Raw genomic sequence first — 24,065 nt, 5'->3', positions numbered from 1 at the left:
CAATGTCTGATATTATTGAGATTAAATAGGATATCAGCTTCTCTACAGATCATATACGGACAGTAATTTTGGAATATTGGCGAGACCCTAAATCCCACCTACCTGATACTCCTGTGGGATCCTGTAATTCTCCTCTGTACAATCCTGGGAATACAGAGGACGGGGACATCTCTCTGGGGTATCTCTGTTACTGGGTCCATCTGTAGGAGATACACAGTGACTGAGTACAGTGTATACAGTACCAGTCAAAAGTTTGGACACCTTCTCATTCAATAGTTTTTATTTGTTTTTATTATTTTCCACATTGCTAATACTGAAGACATCAAAACTTAGAAAGAACACATATGGAATTATGTTGTAAACAAAAAAGTGTTAAATCAAAATATGTTTTATATTATAGATTCCTCAAAGTAGCCCCCTTGTGCTTTGATGACAGCTTTGAACACTCTTGGCATTCTCTGAATCAGCTTCATGAGGTAGTCTCCTGGAATGGTTTTCCAACATTCTTGAAGGAGTTCCCAGAGGTGCTGAGCACTTGTTGGCTGCTTTTCCTTCACTCTGCGGTCCAAACCATCTCAACTGGGTTTAGGTCGGGTGATTGTGGAGGCCAGGTCATCTGACGCAGCACTCCATCACTTTCCTTCTTGGTCAGGTAGCCCTTACATAGGCTGGAGGTTTGTTTGGGGTCATTGTCTTGTTGAAAAAGAAATGATGGTCCCAGTAAGCGCAAACCAGATGGGATGACATGGCGCTGCAGAATGCTGTGGTAGCCATGCTGGTTAAGTGTACCTTGAATTTTGAATAGATCACCAACAGTGTCACCAGTAAAGCACCCCCACACCATTACAACTCCTCCTCCATGCTTCACAGTAGGAACCACACATACAGAAACCATCCGCTCACCTTCTCTGAGTCTCACAATGACACGGCGGTTGGAACCAAAAATCTCAAACTTGGACTCATCAGACCAAAGTACAGATTGCCACTGGTCTAATGTCCATTCCTTGTGTTTCTTGGCCAAAACAATTCTCTTTTTCTTGTTGTTCATCCTCCGTAGTGGCTTCTTGGCAGCAATTTGACCATGAAGGCCTGATTCATGCAGTCTCCTCTGAACAGTTGATGTTGAGATTTGTATGCTACTTGACCTCTGTGAAGAATTTATGTGGGCTCTAATCCGAGGTGCTGTTAAGTAGTGGTTTCTGAGGCTGGTTACGCTAATGAACTAATCCTCTGCAGCAAAGGTTACTCTTGGTCTTCCTTTCCTGGGGAGGTCATCATGAGAGCCAGTTTCATCATAGCGTTTGATGGTTTTTGCAACTGCACTTGAGGATACATTCAAAGTTCTTTACATTTTCCGTATCAATTGACCTTCATGTCTTGAAGTAATGATGGACTGTCGTTTCTCTTTGCTGAGTTGAATGATTAGTGCCATAATATGGATTACTTACAACAGTAATCAAATAGGGGTGTCCACTGTGTACTAACCCTACCTCTGCACAACACAACTGATGGTCTCAAACACATTAAGAAGGCAAGTAATTCCACAGAATGACTCTTGACAAGGCACACCTGTTAATTCAAAACCATTCCAGGAGACTACCTCAGGAAGCTGACTGAGAGAATGCCAAGAGTGTGCAAAGCTGTCATCAAAGCAAAGGGGGCCACAATACATGACAGTCTAATCTTACCCAGTGATGTGAGGGGCTGGTGATTCTCCATCATCACGTCCTTGTACAGACCCCTGTGTTCCTCTATATACTCCCCCTCCTGCATAGAGACATACACAGTGACATCCTGACATCTTATAGACACCTGACACACACAGTGATACAGTCATCACCCAGACACGTCCCCTGGTGTTACTGTATAATGCCCCATTCCCAGCAGTCACCTCTCCAGTCATCACCCAGACACGTCCCCTGGTGTTACTGTATAATATCCCATTACCAGCAGTCACCTCTCCAGTCATCACCCAGACACGTCCCCTGGTGTTACTGTATAATGCCCCATTCCCAGCAGTCACCTCTCCAATCATCACCCAGACACGTCCCCTGGTGTTACTGTATAATGCCCCATTCTCAGCAGTCACCTCTCCAGTCATCACCCAGACACGTCCCCTGGTGTTACTGTATAATGTCCCATTACCAGCAGTCACCTCTCCAGTCATCACCCAGACACTTCCCCCGGTGATACTGTATAATGCCCTATTCCCAGCAGTCACCTCTCCAGTCATCACCCAGACACGTCCCCCGGTGATACTGTATAATGTCCCATTACCAGCAGTCACCTCTCCAGTCATCACCCAGACACATCCCCTGGTGTTACTGTATAATGCCCCATTCCCAGCAGTCACCTCTCCAGTCATCACCCAGACACGTCCCCTGGTGTTACTGTATAATGTCCCATTACCAGCAGTCACCTCTCCAGTCATCACCCAGACACTTCCCCCGGTGATACTGTATAATGCCCTATTCCCAGCAGTCACCTCTCCAGTCATCACCCAGACACGTCCCCTGGTGTTACTGTATAATGTCCCATTCCCAGCAGTCACCTCTCCAGTCATCACCCAGACACGTCCTCCAGTGTTACTGTATAATGTCCCATTCCCAGCAGTCACCTCTCCAGTCATCACCCAGACACATCCCCTGGTGTTACTGTATAATGTCCCATTCCCAGCAGTCACCTCTCCAGTCATCACCCAGACACGTCCCCCGGTGATACTGTATAATGTCCCATTACCAGCAGTCACCTCTCCAGTCAGCCTCTGAATCCCGCTCTAGGTCCTGCTCGATGTTCTTTAAACACAGTGACAGCTGCTTAGTGCTCGGTCAGATTCTGTACAGAATTGATATTTATCTATGTTTCCAGCCTGTAAGTAAATAAATGGGTTCTCGGAGCCGTATAATATGGCGAGAGGAGGACTGGAGAAAATTGCTCAACTTTTTTTTAAATTCCCATTGTAAATGTGGGAAACGTTGCGATGCTTACGATCAGGTGTACCCCATAAGCCGCCGGAACTCAGACCTCAGTGTTTGTTAGGGGCAAACAGAGGCATCGGCACAGGTCCTCAAGGCTCACCAATGGTCCAGGCTGTAGGTGTAACCATGCTTGGCCACAGGTGACTCAATCAGCACCTCAGTCAGTTTGATTTAGCCATCTGCGCTGAGCCATGGATATACCGAAAACCTGGACCGCTGGGGCACCCTGAGGGCCGTGTCTGAGAAGCGGCTTACCAGTAACTGTGGCCTCCTGCATCTCTATGGTATAACCTTCAACTCTTTGGTCACTGATGGGATTATCCCTATTGCTCGGGCAGCCGCAGCCCACCCCCCCCTATCCTGTCCCATTATACAGTGACAGCAGGGAGCTGGTGGTGACAGCCATCACCTCCCCCTCTTCTCATCCCGCCTATATCACATCACACCTATTACGTCACATGTACCTCACTATCCGCCCTTATGTCACACACACACACCCTCATTACCCCGCCAGACATGTGCAGCACCGACTTACCGCCAGCCAGACGCGGCCTCCGCTCCCTCGGAGGATGTTACACACCCAACTTCCGCTCTTGCGTTCCACCTGACTTCCGCTCTTGCGTTCCACCCGACTTCCGCTCTTGCGTTCTAACAACGCTCTTGCGTTCCACCCGACTTTCGCTCTGTGCGTTCCACGTGATTTCCGCTCCTGCGTTTCACTTGACTTCCGCTCTTGCGTTCCACCTGACTTCCAACATATATTCGAAATCTGCGTTCTCCGTTTTTCATTATTATACAGGGGGAGCAGCCTGTGTTGTCCTATTATTATACAGGAGGAGCAGCATGTGTTGTCCTGTTATTATTATTATACAGGGGGAGCAGATTGTGGTGTCCTGTTATAATAATAATAATAATAATAATAATAATAATAATAATTATTATTATTATTATTATTATTATTTTTATACATGGGGAGCTGCATGTGGTGTCCTGCTGTTATTATTATTATTATTATTATTATTATTATTATTATTATTATTATAATACAAGGGGAGCAGCCTGTGGTGTTCTCTTATTATTATTATTATTATTATTATTATTATTATTATTATTATTATTATAATACAGGGGGAGCAGCCTGTGGTGTCCAGTTATTATTAATATTATTATTATTATTATTATTATTATTATTATTATTATACAGGAGGAGCAGCCTATGTTGTCCTGTTGTTGTTGTTGTTATTATTATTATACAGGGGAAGCAGCCAGTGTTGTCCTGTTATTATTATTATTATTCTTAAACAGGGGGAGCAGCCTGTGGTGTCCTGTTATTATAATTACACAGGGGGAGCAGCCTGTGGTGTCCTGTTATTATTATTATTATTATTATTATTATTATTATTATACAGGGGGAGCAGCCTCTGGTGTCCTGTTTTCATTTACGTCCTAGAGGATACTGGGGTCCATATTAGGACCATGGGGTATAGACGGGTCCACTAGGAGCCATGGGCACTTTAAGAATTTGACAGTGTGGGCTGGCTCCTCCCTCTATGCCCCTCCTACCAGACTCAGTTTAGAAAATGTGCCCGGAGGAGCCCGTCACGCTTGGGCAGTGGCGGATTTAGGGGGGGGGGTCGATAAGGGCGAACGCACCCCCACCCCCATACACACACAGCCTGAAGTCTAGCCCACTTACTGCTCCTGCACCCGGCGCCGGAACTCGGCGTGGACAATGGAGACAGTAACATTGGCAGGCTGGAGCGTGGAGCACAGAGCACACTGTTCATCGGGTGATGTCAATTTCCTCCGGCTCAGTACAGCCCACCCCTCCAGACTCCAGCCTCTGTACTCACTGTCATCTGGTCCAAGAAGACAGGCTCCAGGACCCCAAGCAGCAGCAGCAGCCAGTGGGAGGCGGTGACAGAGGGGGAAGGGTGGAGCAGGAGGTGGGCTGTTTTCCAATTTGCCACGATCTCAGGCAGGCTGTAGCAGCGGCCACCAGCAGAGAACGGGGCTTAGCAGCACCAGTAGACTGCTGGCTCTCGGCTCTGCCTTTTCCCAGCAGTACCCTCATCTTCTGCAGCTCACCCCGTCTTCCTTCTTTCAGTCTCTCTCCTCTGCTTCCTCTCCCCCCTCATCTTTGCAACCTCCTATTGCTCCTTCCTTCCTGTTCCCAGCTTTCCTGGAGCCCCCAAGGACTAGATCTAGATTTATAATGAACCAACAGCAACAACAGCAGTTGCATGGCATGCCTGGGGTGCACCACTACCACCAGCGCCAAAGCCCCCCATCTCTTCCCCATCTTATATCCAGGTATGGACAGAAATGACAACAGCCCTGCAGAGGGAGCCCAACAACCCCGCAGCCCCTCATTAGGTACAAGAAGGAGAGTAGGTATTGCGGCGGAAGGCTCTAAGGTAGGGGGTTATATGTTGTATGTTAAGATGCAGATAGTAATGGGACTATAGTGGGAGGAGGCAGGACTGCATGGGGAAAGAGAAATAGGGAGGGGAGGAGTCAGGATTAATTTTGAAACTGCTACCCCCTAAAAGAAATGTCTAGATCCGCCCCTGCGCTTGGGAAGCTCCTGAAGAGTTTTCTGCAGACTGCCTGCTTCCTGGGACTTAGAGGGGGAAAACGGCCCAACATCCCTAGGGTTAATGGTCCCGTTCCCCGCTGACAGGACACTGAGCTCCTGAGGGTCCTATTCGCAAGCCCCACCACGGCGTGCGTACAGATCCGCTGCATGCCGCCTCCACTAACTGAGCCAGAAGTCAGAAGAGTGGTGAGTAGGTAGCCGGCGTCCCGGTTAGCGAGTAGCCAGCATCCCCGTTAGTGGGTCGCTGGTGGTAATGGCGGCACAAGGGTTGGAGCGCAGCGTTGACATGCAGGCTGCGCTCCAGGCTTCAGAGACACTGTGTGACCGCTGTGAGGGGCGAACTGAAGCCACTAATGATACCCCACTAATGATACCCACACTGGCAGTACACTACAGGGGTTTTAACCCACTGTAGAACAGAATATTTACCTCAGCCAGTATAAAAAACCCGGGAAGACTGTGCGCCATTAAGGGGGATCCAGCCGCTCACCAGTGCCATTTTCCCTCTGCAGCTATACACAGGCAGATTGGCAGGGAAGCGCAGCTCCTCCACAAGGACTCCAGAGCACCTCAACGGTACCAGGGGGTCATAGCAGGGGGGGAGCAATATTTGATGTATTAAGCCCTATTAAGGATACTTAGTCTGCGACCCAGCTAAACTTGTTCTTTAGCTACAGGGGTGCTTTGTGGCGGGCTGCATTATACTCTGTGTCATGTTTAAATACAGAAAGGAGGATCACAAACTATATGTGATCTGAGGTGTGGTGATTACCTGCAGAAATAATCACCAATAATGTTTTCAAGTTACTGTATATATATCATTTTGTATTCTTTAATTTTAGATGTGACAAAATGGCTGACAGGCAATGTGCTGCATTTAACCTCCATGCATATAGGTTCTGGGAGATCTACAGACCATAAAGTTTGGGATGAAAGCAATGACCAGACCAGAGGTTATAAATACTGATAAAAGGGAAATCACATTTTCTCCTGTGAGCTGACCTCAGAATTGTAAATTGCCCAAAATATAAATTATCTGTGGCCTGGGACCCTGACATGAAGTTATAAAAGGGGATTGCATTTCTACACCAAAAGCAGATATTGCCAAGCTCTGGACATTGAGGTCTGATAAGCCCAATTCGTTTGTTATGTCAACAGGGGGGGCTCTGTAAATAGACCAGGGAAGTGTGACCTAATGTCCTGATTGGAATGTTCAGGAATACTATTTCCTGGCTAATGTCATAAACCTCTAAAACTTCAAATCCACAACTCCAGGCTTAGGAAGATGTGACCCCAAGACCTCACTATCTTTGAAAGAGATTCATACAGTATGCCTTTGGGCTACACCCCCTCCCCCTGCCTGTTGCCAAGCACCAAGTATGTAAAAATGGTGCATGTTTAGTGTCCAACAGGGAAGTAGTTAAAAAATCCCAAGGGAGGGGGCTGATGAAGCTGAGGACTATATCTGTCTTAAGCACTGGGACAAAAAGTGCATTTCTTGGGGACTCAACAATATGTTGGAGATGACCAGAGTTATTCTGTGAAACTGCCCCACAAACAGAACCACCTAAGTTCGTTTAAGTAAGTGAGTTAGGTTTTCTGTATTTTTTATTTCTTTTCATTTGTTGAGATTGCTGTATTCTGTGTGTGTTTTTAAAATATGCTTAATAATCTTTGTAACCTTTTTGTAACTAAAGCTCTCAAGTATTCTTGAAATTAAATATCTAATTTTAGTTCTGATTCTGTGATTCTTATGAACCAAGGCCTTGTGGCCCATGTCTACTTACTTTTCTAAGTATTGCAGTGTGTGTGTGACAGGTAGAAGCGAAGACTACCTTGCGTTTATACGCTAATTTCCTTTTGCTGGTGACAGCTAAGCTATTTGAGTAATCCCATGTGCCAAAAGTAACCCCCACGTCGCATATGGCAATTCTCGAATTGGTGTATTTGTAGAATTGGCCGGCAGCGTCGTGACACTCTGTGTCTCCCTGGAAGGGCTCTGTGTGGGTTAAGATATATATAGAGTTACTCTGCACTCAATACCATATGGTCTATAGGATGTTTAAAAACACATGCAATATTCTTAATAATTTATTTAGTATAATACACTTTAAAACTCAAAAGATCAACCACAATAAAAAATGCAAAAAAACACATATATATTGATATGCATAACCAGATTAAATAGATTAGATGGCAGAAATAAATTCCCACATAATATTAACTTTAAATTCTGTGTATGATATTCAGTCTTAATAAATAATTTTCATTATTCCTAATAAGAGGTGGATCAGCCTAAAATGAATCAGTGCACTGATATGGTTAATAACGGATCTCAGTTAGTAACAGTCCCGCAAATGGTTGGAGTTAATGTCCCCGAAGGTGCTCGTCCCAAGCACTGTATATGTTTCTGATAGATAATGATGAATAAATAATGCAGTAAACCGGTATAGATATTCAAATCATAAATGTATCACACCACGCTCACCACCAAGGCGCACTTATATTGTTCAGAAGTCGGGTCAGCAGTGATTGAATTGGAAGGAGCCGGCTGGGAGGCACCGGACGTCTCCATTCACCCTACTGCTTGTGCCGCTACCACTTCCAAAGGCCACCCGAAGCTGTCAAGCCATGCCGGTGGATCGGTGTCCGAATGGCGGAGTGTCCCCGGAGTAAGACAAATGGTCACCAGTGGCACTGACGCGTTTCGCTCTTACCAGAGCTTTATCGAAGAGTCTTACTAACCGATTTGTGTTTACACTTACTAACAATTGAGGTTTGGCAACCACACTATTTGATAGAAGCAAATGTAAAATAACCTTTACAAGCATTTCTGCTGAATGACATTTAGCTTCCTAACATTTTTGTATTTTTTTTTAAACAACCAATATTTTTTTGTTAAACAAAACATACCCACATACATTTTCTTTATTTTATTTGTGCGCAGCACACATAAACATATGTTGAAGAACAGCAACACCATCTTTTTATTTTCAAGTTTTGCAAATTCTGCTCCATTTGTATACTTATTTAAACAAATATTTACACATAATTCCTTAAAGTAAGGTATGTAAATAACAGCAAAGAAACAATAATATGTCACGTTTGACCACTTCACAATCAAAAACACACTATATATTATTCTTTTTTATAAAATTTTTACTGTTGTTTCAGAATTAAAATATTTTGACTCCAAAAAAAAAAGGGTTTGTTAAAACATTGTTATGCACACCAGTGCCTGCAGGAATGTACTGGTGTCTGAACTGTTATGCACACCAGTGCCTGCAGGAATGTACTGGTGTCTGAACAGATAGGGATGCAAAACAAATGAACTCACAGACAGACTGGGGAATATGACATTACGTACACAGAAGGTGATAGGGTAACAAAATAAACACAAAGTGAACAGAGAAGCCCAGAGGCTAAGAAACTGGGTGTCTCCCTAGTATTAAGAATGCTCAGATGGAAAAGGCAAGATGTTGTGTTTTAATACGTAGAGAACCCGAAATGCTGTTGCTAAGGGCAACAGCAAAACCCTAAAGGGTTACCAACGAGTGTGGCAGTAAACTCCTTGGTCAGAGATGGGATGATAGACACAAGGAGAGTCTCCACAATCCTAATCCTCACTTGCAGTGCACAGGTTCAGCTTACTGCCACTAAACTGACACCTGAACACCTTGCACAGTGAGACAGGATTTAGGCAGGCAAATCTGAGAATACAGCCGCAAACTTGCTAAGTTCACAGAGTAGCAAAAGAACCCCAGCAAGTTAAACGACTGACTCCAGTCTTACTGCTAGGTCTGGATTGGCAGAGTGTAGTACCAAATCCCAAGGCCTATATGCAGTAAGCAACAACAAATACAAAGCTACACAGTACTGGCTAACTTTCAGGAACTAACTAACCAACAAAGATTCAGCAGCATCTGCTTAACCTGAGAAGAGGCCTTATATAGCAGGTGCTGTCCACGCCCCACTCAGACCTCACAGACTGTGAGCACAAAAACCAGCACCGGATCCCCTGCCGTGCACAGAGCCTGTAACCACTGCACAGCAAAAGACCCGTACCGGAGTATCAGCTGCTCTCAGGTTACTCCGCTAGCACTTGTCTCCCAGTTGCCATGACGACGTGGCAGCACAGGGCAGGAGACCCTAACAGTACCCCCCTCTCACGAGGGGTCAAAGAACCCCTACCACCGGGTTTATCGGGGAACTGCGAGAAGAAAGAGCGTATCAGTCTGGGGGCATGAAGATCACAACTGCGCACCCACGACCGCTCCTCCGGGCCATACCCCTTCCAGTGCACCAAAAATGACAGCCGACCCCGAACCATCTTGGAGTCAAGAATCCTTTCAACAACAAACTCCCTCTGGCCACGTATCAGAAGAGGGGAAGGTCTTCCACTGGAAGAAGGATTACTAATCGCCCGTTTTAAAAGGGAACAATGAAATGTTTTATTGATACCCAAAGAACGGGGCAGATCTAACTGAAATGCCACCGGATTGATAACCCTGGTGATCTTATAAGGGCCGATGAACCGGGGGCCTAACTTATGAGATGGCTGTCTCAACTTCAAATTCTTGGTAGACAACCAGACGAAGTCTCCTAATTTGAAGCTGCAGGGTCTTTTCCGCTTATCAAAAACCCTTTTGGTCACTAATGACACAGACACAAGGGCTTTCTTCACTTTCCTCCAAATACCTCTAAGGACCGAAACCACAGAGGAACCACCAGGCGTGGAGTCCAGGGGGTCAAAAGAATTGGCCTTAGGATGATGCCCATACACACAAAGGAAGGGAGAGATCCCTGTAGCAGAGTGAGCCGCGTTGTTATAGGCAAACTCCGCCATGGACAGATGAGCAACCCAGTCAGTCTGACACTTGGAGACATAACACCTGAGGAACTGCTCCAAGGACTGGTTCACCCTTTCAGTCTGCCCATTAGACTGCGGATGGTAGCCTGACGACAAGCTGACAGAAATCTGGAGATCGGAACAAAATGCCCTCCAGAATTTGGCCACAAACTGGGATCCGCGGTCAGAGACCACATCAAGTGGCAACCCGTGGAGACGCACAACATGCAGCATAAATAATTCAGACAGGCGTCTGGCCGATGGCAGCCCAACCAGTGGAACGAAGTGCGCCATCTTCGAAAACCTGTCAACGACGACCCAGATGGCTGTCATCCCCGAGGATTTGGGCAAGTCCACCACAAAATCCATTGAAATGTGGGTCCATGGCTTAGATGGGATAGAGAGTGGATGTAATGGGCCAACAGGAACCCCTCTAGGAGTCTTATTTCGGGCACAGATGTCACATGCCCGAACCCACTGATCCACATCCTTAGCCACCAAGGGCCACCACACCGCCCTAGATAGCAACTCCCGAGTTCTGGCAATACCCGGGTGACCTGCCGACTTCTTGGCATGGAATTCCAGGAACACTCGCTGTCTTAACCTAGGAGGCACAAACAAAAGACCTACCGGAAGGTCTGAAGGAGCCTGCTCCTGTGCTCTAAGGACTAATGATAAGAGGTCCTGGGTAATGCCCACTTTAATACATGATGGGGACACAATGGGCAACGGCTCCTCGAAGGTCTCCTGGATTGGAGCAAAACTCCTCGAGAGCGCATCAGCCTTGATGTTTTTTGACCCAGGGCGATATGTTATCAAAAAATTAAAGCGAGCAAAAAACAAAGCCCATCGTGCCTGCCTGGCATTGAGACGCTTCGCTGACTCTAAATATGCCAGATTCTTATGGTCCGTGAGAATTGAGACCACAAACTTAGCCCCCTCAAGCCAGTGTCTCCACTCCTCGAGTGCATCCTTAATAGCCAACAATTCCCGGTTACCCACGTCATAATTCATCTTGGCAGGCGAAAATTTACGGGAAAAGTAAGCACAGGGATGAAGGCGATTATCAGACACTCCCATCTGAGAGAGCACTGCCCCAATACCCATCTCAGAGGCATCCACCTCCACCACAAAAGGACGCTCTGGATCTGGGTGTCGCAGCACCTTGGCCGATACAAATGCCCTTTTGAGACGGGCAAAAGCCGCTTTAGCCTCACAAGACCAGTGAGCAACATCCGCCCCTTTCTTAGTGAGTGCCACCAAGGGCGCCACTATAGACGAAAATCCAGCGATAAATCGTCTATAAAAATTCGCAAAGCCCAGGAAACGCTGAAGCGCCTTCAAACTAGTGGGCTGCACCCAATCCAGGACTGCCTGTACCTTGGAACCCTCCATTTGGAAACCTTCTGGGGAGATAATATATCCTAGAAATGCGATTAGCTGAACTTCAAATTCGCACTTCTCCAGCTTCGCCCCAAGCCGGTGGTCTCTGAGTTTCTGGAGGACTAAGCGTACATGCTTCCGATGTTCCTCCAGGGAATGGGAGAAGATTAGGATGTCATCTAAGTATACAACTAAGAATCTATCCAAATATTCCCTGAGTACATCGTTCATGAAATCCTGGAAGACTGCCGGGGCATTACAGAGCCCAAAAGGCATCACCAAATATTCATAATGCCCTGAGTGGGTATTAAAGGCAGTCTTCCATTCATCCCCCTCTCTTATTCGGATTAGATTGTACGCCCCGCGTAGGTCAATCTTAGAAAAAATGGTGGCAGTACGAAGCTGGTCAAACAAGACCGAAATGAGAGGCAGTGGGTATGAGTTTTTAATCGTGATACGGTTCAATTCCCTGAAGTCGATGCAGGGTCGCAATGAACCGTCCTTTTTACCCACGAAGAAGAACCCCGACCCAACTGGAGACTGTGAAGGTCTGATAAATCCCTTAGCCAAGTTCTCCTGAATGTACTCTGCCATAGCCTGAGTCTCAGGACGTGACAGGGAGTACAACTTGCTCTTGGGAAGCTTAGCATTTGGCAACAAATCAATGGCACAGTCATAGTGGCTATGGGGAGGTAGTACCTCTGCAACTTTTTTGGAGAACACGTCCGCAAAATCTGCATAACACCCTGGCAATTCTGGCAAACTTAGCTGCGAGAGCCTGACTGGAAGGCTCAAGCAACTCCTGAAACAATCAGTACCCCAACTAAGAATCTCCCCAGAGACCCAGTCAAATTGAGGATTGTGGGCCCTTAACCAGGGTAACCCCAACACCAATGGGGCAAAAGTACAGACAGTCACATAAAAGGACAATTTTTCAGAGTGTGTGGCTCCAATAAACAAAGAAATCTGGCTAGTGCAAGAGGTAATTTTACCTTGGGATAATGGTTCCCCGTTTAACCCACAAATCTCAATTTCCGATGCCAAGGGTACTAAGGGAACAGAGTGTTTCAGGGCGAATTGGCGGTCCATAAAACCCCGTCGGCCCCACTGTCCACAAAGGCCTCAGTCTTGACAGTTTGACCGAGGATCTTCAAGGTCACCGGAATGATAAAAGTCTTCTTGGGAAATTCTGACTTCTGGCCTGACAGGATATTTCCCATCACCCTCAGGCCCTGAAGTTTTCCGGCTTTTCTGGGCATGATACTACCACATGACCTTTATTCCCACAGTACAAACACAACCCCTGCTGTCTCCTCCGAGTCTTCTCACGCGAGGAGAGGCGGGTAGCCCCAATCTGCATAGGCTCCTCGGAAAATTCCTCAGAGTCTGAGGTTCCCTTGGGAAAGAAGGAAACCTCGGTCTCCCTTTCAAGCCTACGCTCTCTCAGCCGTCTATCCACCCGGATGGATAACTGCATGAGCTGATCCAAGCTATCAGGCAAGGGATATTGTACCAGTTGGTCTTTTATCTGGTTAGAAAGACCTCTTCGGTACTGGTGTCTCAGGGCTGGGTCATTCCACTGGGTATCATGGGCCAACCTCCGAAACTCCGTACAGTAAACCTCAACTGGCCTTCGCCCTTGCTTAAGGATCGAAATCTGAGCCTCGGCTGAGGCCGTCTTGTCGGGGTCATCATACAACATGCCCAGTGCCGTAAAAAAAACATCAACACTTTTAAGCGACGGACAGTCAGGCTGCAACCCATATGCCCAGACCTGTGGGTCTCCTTGTAGCAAGGAAATCACTATGCCCACCCGCTGAATCTCCGAGCCAGAAGACTGAGGCCTAAGCCGGAAGTATAGCTTGCAGCTCTCCTTGAAACAAAAGAACTGCGAGCGATCTCCAGAAAAACGATCCGGGAGATTTACTTTCGGCTCCTTAACCCCTGAAGGTGCTGCTGCTGCGGGAGCTCCGCCAGCGGCCTGGGAGGTGTGCATTTTAATGGACAAATCATTAAATTGTCGAGTCAGGACCTGCACCTGATCGACCACCTGTTGCAACGTATTTTGAGGGGTATGCTCCATATTCCCACAAAATTTCAACAGGAGTATTAGGCTGCTGAATATGTTATGCACACCAGTGCCTGCAGGAATGTACTGGTGTCTGAACTGTTATGCACACCAGTGCCTGCAGGAATGTACTGGTGTCTGAACAGATAGGGATGCAAAACAAATGAACTCACAGACAGACTGGGGAATATGACATTACGTACACAGAAGGTGATAGGGTAACAAAATAAACACAAAGTGAACAGAGTAGCCCAGAGGCTAAGAAACTGGGTGTCTCCCTAGTATTAAGAATGCTCAGATGGAAAAGGCAAGATGTTGTGTTTTAATACGTAGAGAACCCGAAATGCTGTTGCTAAGGGCAACAGCAAAACCCTAAAGGGTTACCAACGGGTGTGGCAGTAAACTCCTTGGTCAGAGATGGGATGATAGACACAAGGAGAGTCTCCACAATCCTAATCCTCACTTGCAGTGCACAGGTTCAGCTTACTGCCACTAAACTGACACCTGAACACCTTGCACAGTGAGACAGGATTTAGGCAGGCAAATCTGAGAATACAGCCGCAAACTTGCTAAGTTCACAGAGTAGCAAAAGAACCCCAGCAAGTTAAACGACTGACTCCAGTCTTACTGCTAGGTCTGGATTGGCAGAGTGTAGTACCAAATCCCAAGGCCTATATGCAGTAAGCAACAACAAATACAAAGCTACACAGTACTGGCTAACTTTCAGGAACTAACTAACCAACAAAGATTCAGCAGCATCTGCTTAACCTGAGAAGAGGCCTTATATAGCAGGTGCTGTCCACGCCCCACTCAGACCTCACAGACTGTGAGCACAAAAACCAGCACCGGATCCCCTGCCGTGCACAGAGCCTGTAACCACTGCACAGCAAAAGACCCGTACTGGAGTATCAGCTGCTCTCAGGTTACTCCGCTAGCACTTGTCTCCCGGTTGCCATGACGACGTGGCAGCACAGGGCAGGAGACCCTAACAAACATATACCAATAATTTCTGTTGTGTTGGGTTTAGAGGCTAGCATTCACACTCTCTCTAGTTGAATATATTTAAGAAAAACACTATGGTGTCTTTAAGATAATAATTGCTAAATTAACACAAGATCATTTGACCAATTAAGTGATGATTGAATTGATTTACAATTGTTGAGTAGTTTCTTTAATTTGAGAGCAGGAAAGTACAATTTTTAAGGAAAAAACAGTGGCCCTCATTCCAAGTTGTTCGCTCGTTATTTTTCTTTCGCAACGGAGCAATTAGTCGCTAATGCGCATGCGCAATGTCCGCAGTGCGACTGCGCCAAGTAAATTTGCTATGCAGTTAGGTATTTTACTCACGGCATTACAAGGTTTTTTCTTTGTTCTGGTGATCGTAATGTGATTGACAGGAAGTGGGTGTTTCTGGGCGGAAACTGGCCGTTTTATGGGTGTGTGAGAAAAAACGCTATAGTTTCTGGGAAAAACGCGGGAGTGGCCGGAGAAACGGAGGAGTGTCTGGGCGAACGCTGGGTGTGTTTGTGACATCAAACCAGGAACGAAACTGACTGAACTGATCGCAGATGCCGAGTAAGTGTGGAGCTACTCAGAAACTGCTAAGAAGTGTCTATTCGCAATTTTGCTAATCTTTCGTTCGCAATTTTGATAAGCTAAGATTCACTCCCAGTAGGTGGCGGCTTAGCGTGTGCAAAGCTGCTAAAAGCAGCTTGCGAGCGAACAACTCGGAATGAGGGCCAGTGTTGTTAGCAAAAAATGCAACATCAGAAACATGTACGCAAAAATTGCACACATTTGTAATATGTACACAAAAATTGCGATTATTAGGATGGTTTTCGCAATATTTGCACATTTCACAAGGCCACCTTCTTTTTGTTAAATTAGTGTTGCAGTTTTTCCATTTGGGCATGCTTTCACAATTTTGCATTTGCTCGCAATTTTTGCTAATTTGTAATTTTTGCAATCCTTACAGAAATTGCCCCTAAATTCCCTATTTGAAGCAACTTGGGTAAATCCTGACAAGAAATTTCAGATCCCAAAACGGTTACTCACATCCTTCCCATTTCCTCAGGATGATAGAAAAAAATGGAAAAACCGACCGATAGTTGAGGCATCGGTTTCCAGGCTGTCACGTAAGATAGTTTTACCTGTTCCTAGGGCTGCTCCCTTGATGCTGCAGACCGCAAGATTGAGACCACTCTCAAATCTCTGTACACAGCTGCGGGGGTGGCCCAGAGACCCACTATAGCTTGTGCATGGATCTCAAGGGCCATTGTAAATTAGTTTACTCAATGTATGCACCGCTGCCATGGCAGTGTCAGCACGCAGGGGCTTGTGGCTACGCCAGTGGACTGCGGATGCGGATTCCAGGAAAGGCATGGAGAGCCTACCTTTCACAGGTGACGCCCTTTTTGGAGATGAACTGGATATGAGGATATCCAAGGCTATGGCGGTAAGCCTACTTACCTTCCTTCAGCAGCTTCCCCGGCTAGAAAATCCTACACTGCTCCAACTCTGCAGTCCTTTCGGACAGCATAGTTTAAAAACAAAACCAAAGGTTCTTCTACGGCCTTCAGAGGCAATAGAGGTAAACCCAGAAAACCGGCAACTGCATATTCACAGGAATAGAAACCTGGTTCTGCTTTCTCTAAGCATTCAGCATGACGGTGGACCACACTGCCTGGAAGACAGGAAGGTGGGAGCCTGTTTGAGATTCTTCAGTCACATATGGGCAACGTCATGCCAGGATCCCTGGGTCAAAGATCTTATAGCCCAGGGCTACAGACTGGAGTTTCAGGAACTCCCATCTCACAGATTCTTCAAATCAGGCTTACCAGCTTCTCAAGAAGCAAGTATGAATTTACGGTCAGCAGTTCAAAAACTGGTACAGACTCAGGTCATTGTGTCACGATCCAGGTACTGAGACACCACTTTCTACCTGTTAGGTGCCTCCTGAGGTTGGCTCAGCGAGCCAGGGCCGGGCCTTAGTTATATCTATTGCCTGCAGCGCTGGTTTCAGCGGCCGCATCAGTATCGGTACTCACGGAGGTGCGGCGCTTTCAGCCCCGTCGCGGTCGTCCCTGCTGCGCCTGTGGTTCACTGCTGGATGCGCGTCCTTGTGCCTCGGCTGCTGCTTCCATCCCTGCGGCCGCTGTGCGCGTTTGGGCGCGTGGAGTCTCTGGTGCTGCGGCCTCCGCCGCCATTGTTTGCACATGTTTCCCAGTGCTTAGTTCCCCTTCAGAGTCTGTCAATGGGCGCAGCCATTTTGGACTCCAATCACATGTTGTCATTTCACCTATCCGTAGTGCTGCTGGATCCAGGGAGTAATTGCCAGCCAATCCCCACTGTCCAGCAGCTATAAATATCTTGTCCCAGCACCCAGAAGTCAGTGCTTCAATTATCCTTCCAGTGTTTCCAGTGTGCAGTTCTCTGTGGATTCTCCTGTGGACTTCTCATGCATTACAGCCTGACTCCCTGGTATTCTCCTCTGCGGTGCAGTTCCAGTTTTCCTGTATCCAAGCCCTGTGCTGATAGTGTGTGATACTTTGGCTTCCCAGCAGCCACTCTCCAGCTTCACCTACAGTATTCCTGCGAACCCCAGCTTTTCTTACAGTGTTCCTGTGAACCCCAGCTTCTCTTACAGTGTTCCTGCGAACCCCAGCTTCTCTTACAATGTTCCTGCGAACCCCAGCTTTATCTACAGTGTTCCTGCGAACCCCAGCTTTACTTACAGTGTTCCTGTGAACCCCAGCTTCTCTTACAGTGTTCCTGCGAACCCCAGCTTCTCTTACAGTGTTCCTACGAACCCCAGCTTCTCTTACAGTGTTCCTGTGAACCCCAGCTTCTCTTACAGTGTTCCTGCGAACACCAGCTTCTCTTACAGTGTTCCTGTGAACCCCAGCTTCTCTTACAGTGTTCCTGCGAACCCCAGCTTCTCTTACAGTGTTCCTACGAACCCCAGCTTCTCTTACAGTGTTCCTGCGAACCCCAGCTTCTCTTACAGTGTTCATGCGAACCCCAGCTTCTCTTACAGTGTTTCTGTGAACCCCAGCTTCATCTACAGTGTTCCTGCAAACCCCAGCTTCACTTACACTGTTCCTGCAAACCCCAGCTTCACTTACAGTATTTTGTGAACCCATGGCCGGATTAACAATGGGGCGGATGGAGCTGCAGCTCCAGGCCCCCCATTGCAAATAGGCCCACAGGAGTGACAGCAGTGACAGGAATAATCTCTTTCCTGTCACAGACTGCCAGCGCCCATGCTCTCTCCCGTGCATCTCCTTTTCCGGCTCCAGCACTCACCTGAGATCCGTGCAGGCAGTGTGGTAGCCGCCCCTCCCCTCCAGTCTCTCCTTCACTCAGGGCCCTGAGCCTGTCACTTACAGGCCCAAGCTCCGCCCCCAGACTGTACGGGGAGCTGCTGCTGATGCAGGAAGCCTGATAAGTTTAATGGCTTCTTGTTTAATGGAATCAACAGTGTGTGTGTACAGCATGTGTGGTGTGTGTGTCTACTCCATGTGCGTGTACTGTGTGTGTGTATACTGTGTGTGTACTGTACATTGTGTATACTGTACGTGTGTACTGTATACAGCATGTGTGTGTACTGTATGTGTGCTGAATGTATGTATACTATGTGTGTGTGTGTAGTGTGTACTGTGTGTGTGTGTATATATATATATATATATATATATATATGTGTGTGTGTGTGTGTGTGTACTTTGTGGGGGTGTACTGTGTGTATAGTGTGTACTGTGTGTCTGTATATGTGGGGGGGGGTGTACTTTATGTGTGTGTAGTTTGCACTTGTGAGTGTACTGTATGTGGTGGTGTGTGTGAGTGTGTGTGTGTATGTATATATATATATATATATATATATAAACACACACACACACACACACACACACTGTTCCCCCGTTGCCCTGACGCTGTTCCCCCAGATGTACCCTGTCGCTAGGCAACGGACGGCGCGGAGGTGATCATGTCATAGCCGGCGGATGGAGACGTGGCGCTCGACTCACCGTGTGCTGGTGGCAGTAACTCCTACTTACTTAAGGTAAGCTTCTCACTATAGTCTGGTTGTATGTCACCTTGAAGAAGGGGCGTGTAAACCCTGAAACGTCGGTGGTGCATTTTTTACAAATTCTTAAAAATACAGTTTTGATTTTTTTCATTAAGCCTCTGGAGTGCCGCTGTTTGTTTCCCCTAGCAACGGGGGAACAGTGTTTGTGTATACCATTCATACTGAGGGCACCGGAGCAGATATATATATTAGTCCATGTGAATGAACTAGCACTCTTTGCTGGAATCCTTATACGCAGGGTGCCATCACTGAGCAGTTAGTGTGTAATGTGTCGAATAAACTGCGGCACTCCAAGTAGATGTAGAAAATCTTTAGTGGAAAAGTATCATTACATCAGAGTCATGTGGCTTACGTTTCGGTGCCACTCAAGCAACTTTCTCAAAGCAGACAAAATATGTCTGCTCTGGAGTGGGGCTGTCACTTCCCTCCTCACGATGTATAAGAACCATGCGGCACTCAGTGGACTTGGTGATAAAAATAGTGCTTTAGTGTGGCAAAAATGCAATTAGGGCATAGCTTGCCAACGTTTCAGTGCCGCACCGGGCGCTTTTTTCAGGGCTCTATGCTGTAGAACAAACAGCATAGAGCCTTGAAAAAAGCACCCTGCATGGACCCCACATGCTCCCGTCCAGCGTGGAGTGTTGTCATGACAACACGCGCACTGGGGGGAGGGACGTCATTGGCCGGGAACTCAGGGAGCGGCCCTGGAAGTCTCCTGGAGCGGATGCCGCAGGGTGGATGCCTTTTCACTGGCGGACTTCTCACCTTTATAGGTAGGCACCTTTTTCTTAATTTTGTTCACATCACGCCCATTTACGCAGACCACTCCCCCACACCACTGGTCATTCCCCCACACAGGGCCGTAACTACGTGTGTGCCAAGTGGGCTTGGCACACAGCGCAGTTGCCCTGAGGGCGCACGGCCAGCGGCATGTAATGAGTCAAATTGACTCATTACATGCCGCCTCTGCTGTGTGCGCCGGGCAGCGGACAAGGAGGAGGAGGGAGGGGGAGCAGGGAGCCGCAGCAGCGCTATTTCATTGGTAGTAAGCGCCGCTGCAGCATCCCCCTCTCCTTCTGTATTGGCTGCCCGGCGCTGCTGTGGATGCTGGGATGTGGTTCCTTCATCCCAGCATCCACAGCAGCGCCAGGCAGCCAATACGGAAGAAGAGGGGGATGCTGCAGCGGCGCTTACTACCAATGACATAGCGCTGCTGCGGCTCCCTGCTCCCCCTCCCTCCTCATCCTTCTCACCTGCCTGCACCGAGGGAGCTGCCAGCACGAGGAGCCTGTCAGCGGGGAGAAGGTATCTCTCTCTCTCTCTCTCTCTCTCTCAGGGGGACACCGTCTGCCGCAATGTGTAAAAAGGGGACTGCCTGCCGCAATGTGTAAAAAGGGGGCCTGGCTGCCGCAATGTGTAAAGAGGGGTCCTGGCTGCTGCAATGTGTAAAGAGGGGTCCTGGCTGCCGCAGTGTGTAAAAAGGGGTCCTGGCTGCCGCAATGTGTAAAAAGGGGTCCTGGCTGCCGCAATGTGTAAAAAGGGGGCCTGGCTGCCGCAATGTGTAAAAAGGGGTCCTGGCTGCCGCAATGTGTAAAAAGGGGGACTGGCGGCCGCAATGTGTAAAAAGGGGGACTGGCGGTCGCAATGTGTAAAAAGGAGGACCGGCTGCCACAATGTGTAAAAAGGAGGACCGGCTGCCACAATGTGTAAAAAGGAGGACCGGCTGCCGCAATGTGTAAAAAGGGGGACTGGCTGAAGCAATGTGTAAAAAGGGGGCCTGGCTGCCGCAATGTGTAAAAAGGGGGACTGGCTGCTGTAATGTGTAAAAAGGGGGACGCTGTCTGCTGTAATGTATAAAAGGGGCTCTACCTGGTGTAGTGACGCTACTGTGCACCGTAGTATGAATTGCTATTATTTTGTGGCCACGCCCCTTCCCGTGAAGCCACGCCCCTATACATTTTTCACGCGCCTATGGCGCGCACTGCCCTTATCTTACATGGAGGGGGCGCCACTGTCGTTTCTTGCACACAGCGCTAAAATGTCTAGTTACGGCACTGCCCCCACATCATTAGTCACACCCCCAGCAGCAGCGCATAATAGGCCCTTTTGAAATTTCAGCTCCGGGCCCATTTGGACCTTAATCTGGCACTGTGTGAACCCCAGCTTCACCTACAGTGTTCCTGCGAACCCCAGCTTCATCTACAGTGTTCCTGCGAACCACAGCTTCTCTTACAGTGTTCCTGTGAACCCCAGCTTCTCTTTTAGTGTTCCTGCGAACCCCAGCTTCATCTACAGTGTTCCTGCGAACCCCAGCTTCTCTTACAGTGTTCCTGCGAACCCCAGCCTCATCTACAGTGTTCCTGCGCACCCCAGCTACAGTGTTCCTGCGAACCCCAGCTTCTCTTACAGTGTTCCTGTGAACCCCAGCTACAGTGTTCCTGCGAACCCCAGCTTCTCTTACAGTGTTCCTGCAAACCCCAGCTTCTCTTACAGTGTTCCTGCGAACACGAGCCTCATCTACAGTGTTCCTGCAAACCCCAGCTTCACTTACAGTGTTTTGTGAACCCCAGCTGCACCTACAGTGTTCCTGCGAACCCCAGCTTCATCGACAGTGTTCCTGAGAACCCCAGCTTCTCTTACAGTGTTCCTGCAAACCCCAGCTTCTCTAACAGTGTTCCTGCGAACCCCAGCTTCTCTTACAGTGTTCCTGCGAACCCCAGCTTCTCTTACAGTGTTCCTGCGAACCCCAGCTTCATCTACACTGTTCCTGCGAACCCAAGCTTCTCTTACAGTGTTCCTGCGAACCCTAGCTTCTCTTACAGTGTTCCTGCGAACCCCAGCTTCTCTTACAGTGTTCCTGCGAACCCCAGCTTCTCTTACAGTGTTCCTGCAAACCCCAGCTTCTCTTACAGTGTCCCAGCGAACTCCAGCTTCATCTACAGTGTTCCTGTGAACCCCAGCTTCTCTTACAGTGTTCCTGCAAACCCTAGCTTCTCTTACAGTGTTCCTGCGAACCCCAGCTTCATCTACAGTGTTCCTGCAAACCCCAGCTTCTCTTACAGTGTTCCTGCAAACCCTAGTTTCATCTACAGTGTTCCTGCGAACCCCAGCTTCTCTTACAGTGTTTCTGCGCACCCCAGCTTCATCTACAGTGTTCCTGCAAACCCCAGCTTCTCTTACAGTGTTCCTGCGAACCCTAGTTTCATCTACAGTGTTCCTGCGAATCCCAGCTTCTTACAGTGTTTCTGCGCACCCTAGCTTCATCTACAGTGTTCCTGCGAACCCCAGCTTCACTTACAGTGTTCCTGCGAACCCCAGCTTCACCTACAGTGTTCCTGCAAACCCCAGCTTCATCTACAGTGTTCCTGCGAACCCCAGCTTCTCTTACAGTGTTCCTGTGAACCCCAGCTTGTGTTCCTGCGAACCCCAGCTTCTCTTACAGTGTTCCTGCGAACCCCAGCTTCTCTTACAGTGTTCCTGCGAACCCGAGCCTCAACTACAGTGTTCCTGCAAACCCCAGCTTCACTTACAGTGTTTTGTGAACCCCAGCTTCACCTACAGTGTTCCTGCGAACCCCAGCTTCATCTAAAGTGTTCCTGCGAACCCCAGCTTCCCTTACAGTGTTCCTGTGAACCCCAGCTTCTCTTACAGTGTTCCTGTGAACCCCAGCTTCTCTTACAGTGTTCCTGCGAACCCCAGATTCTCTTACAGTGTTCCTGCGAACCCCAGTTTCATCTACAGTGTTCCTGCGAACCCCAGCTTCTCTTACAGTGTTCCTGCGAACCCCAGCTTCTCTTACAGTGTTCCTGTGAACCCCAGCTTCACTTACAGTGTTCCTGCGAACCCCAGCTTCTCTTACACTGTTCCTGCGAACCCCAGCTTCTCTTACAGTGTTCCTGCGAACCCCAGCTTCACTTACAGTGTTCCTGCGAACCCAGCTTCATCTACACTGTTCCTGCGAACCCCAGCTGCTCTTACAGTGTTCCTGCGAACCCCAGCTTCATCTACAGTGTTCCTGCGAACCCCAGCTTCTCTTACAGTGTTCCTGCGAACCCCAGCTTCACTTACATTGTTCCTGCGAACCCCAGCTTCTCTTACAGTGTTTCTGCGAACCCCAGCTTCTCTTACAGTGTTCCTACGAATCCCAGCTTCTCTTACAGTGTTCCTGCGAACCCCAGCTTCTCTTACAGTGTTCCTGCGAACCCCAGCTTCATCTGCACTGTTCCTGCGAACCCAAGCTTCTCTTACAGTGTTCCTGCGAAGCCTAGCTTCTCTTACAGTGTTCCTGTGAACCCCAGCTTCACTTACAGTGTTCCTGCAAACCCCAGCTTCTCTTACAGTGTTCCTACAAACCCCAGCTTCTCTTACAGTGTTCCAGCGAACTCCAGCTTCATCTACAGTGTTCCTGTGAACCCCAGCTTCTCTTACAGTGTTCCTGCAAACCCTAGCTTCACTTACAGTGTTCCTGCGAACCCCAGCTTCATCTACAGTGTTCCTGCAAACCCCAGCTTCTCTTACAGTGTTCCTGTGAACCCTAGTTTCATCTAGTGTTCCTGCGAACCCCAGCTTCTCTTACAGTGTTTCTGCGCACCCTATCTTCATCTACAGTGTTCCTGCGAACCCCAGCTTCACTTACAGTGTTCCTGCAAACCCCAGCTTCACCTACAGTGTTCCTGCGAACCCAAGCTTCATCTACAGTGTTCCTGCGAACCCCAGCTTCTCTTACAGTGTTCCTGCAAACCCCAGCTTCTCTTACAGTGTTCCTGCGAACTCCAGCTTCATCTACAGTGTTCCTGTGAACTCTAGCTTCTCCTACAGTATTCCTGCAAACCCCAGCTTCTCTTACAGTGTTCCTGCGAACTCCAGCTTCATCTACAGTGTTTCTGTGAACCCCAGATTCTCTTACAGTGTTCCTGTGAACCCAAGCTTCTCTTACAGTGTTCCTGTGAACCTCAGCTTCTCGTACAGTGTTCATGCGACCCTTAGCTTCTCTTACAGTGTTCCTGCGAACCCCAGCTTCTCTTACACTGCTCCTGCGAACCCCAGCTTCACCTACAGTGTTCCTGCGAATCCCAGCTTCTCTTACAGTGTTCCTGTGAACCCCA

The 24,065-nt window shown here is 48.1% G+C and overlaps 1 protein-coding gene across 8 annotated transcripts in view; it reads right to left on the bottom strand.

The window, feature by feature from the left end:
• Nucleotides 1–24,065, bottom strand: part of LOC135056951 (zinc finger protein 850-like) — a 155,141-nt gene that overhangs the window by 27,121 nt on the left and 103,955 nt on the right. The window contains exons 1-4 of one of the 8 annotated variants that reach the window (XM_063962733.1): nucleotides 3,514–3,570; nucleotides 2,740–2,869; nucleotides 1,689–1,767; nucleotides 103–200 (exon numbers count right to left, since the gene is read on the bottom strand). In XM_063962733.1, coding sequence (XP_063818803.1) covers nucleotides 103–200; nucleotides 1,689–1,722 — 132 coding nt within the window. In that variant the 5' untranslated portion in view covers nucleotides 1,723–1,767; nucleotides 2,740–2,869; nucleotides 3,514–3,570. The other 7 variants (XM_063962732.1, XM_063962735.1, XM_063962736.1 and 4 more) reach the window with 7 other exon arrangements.

The sequence above is a fragment of the Pseudophryne corroboree genome, chromosome 3 (genome assembly GCF_028390025.1).
Source record: "Pseudophryne corroboree isolate aPseCor3 chromosome 3, aPseCor3.hap2, whole genome shotgun sequence".
Lineage (NCBI taxonomy): Eukaryota > Metazoa > Chordata > Amphibia > Anura > Myobatrachidae > Pseudophryne > Pseudophryne corroboree.
Note: the sequence above shows the minus strand (reverse complement) of the source record. Positions and strands in the feature narration are given on the sequence as shown.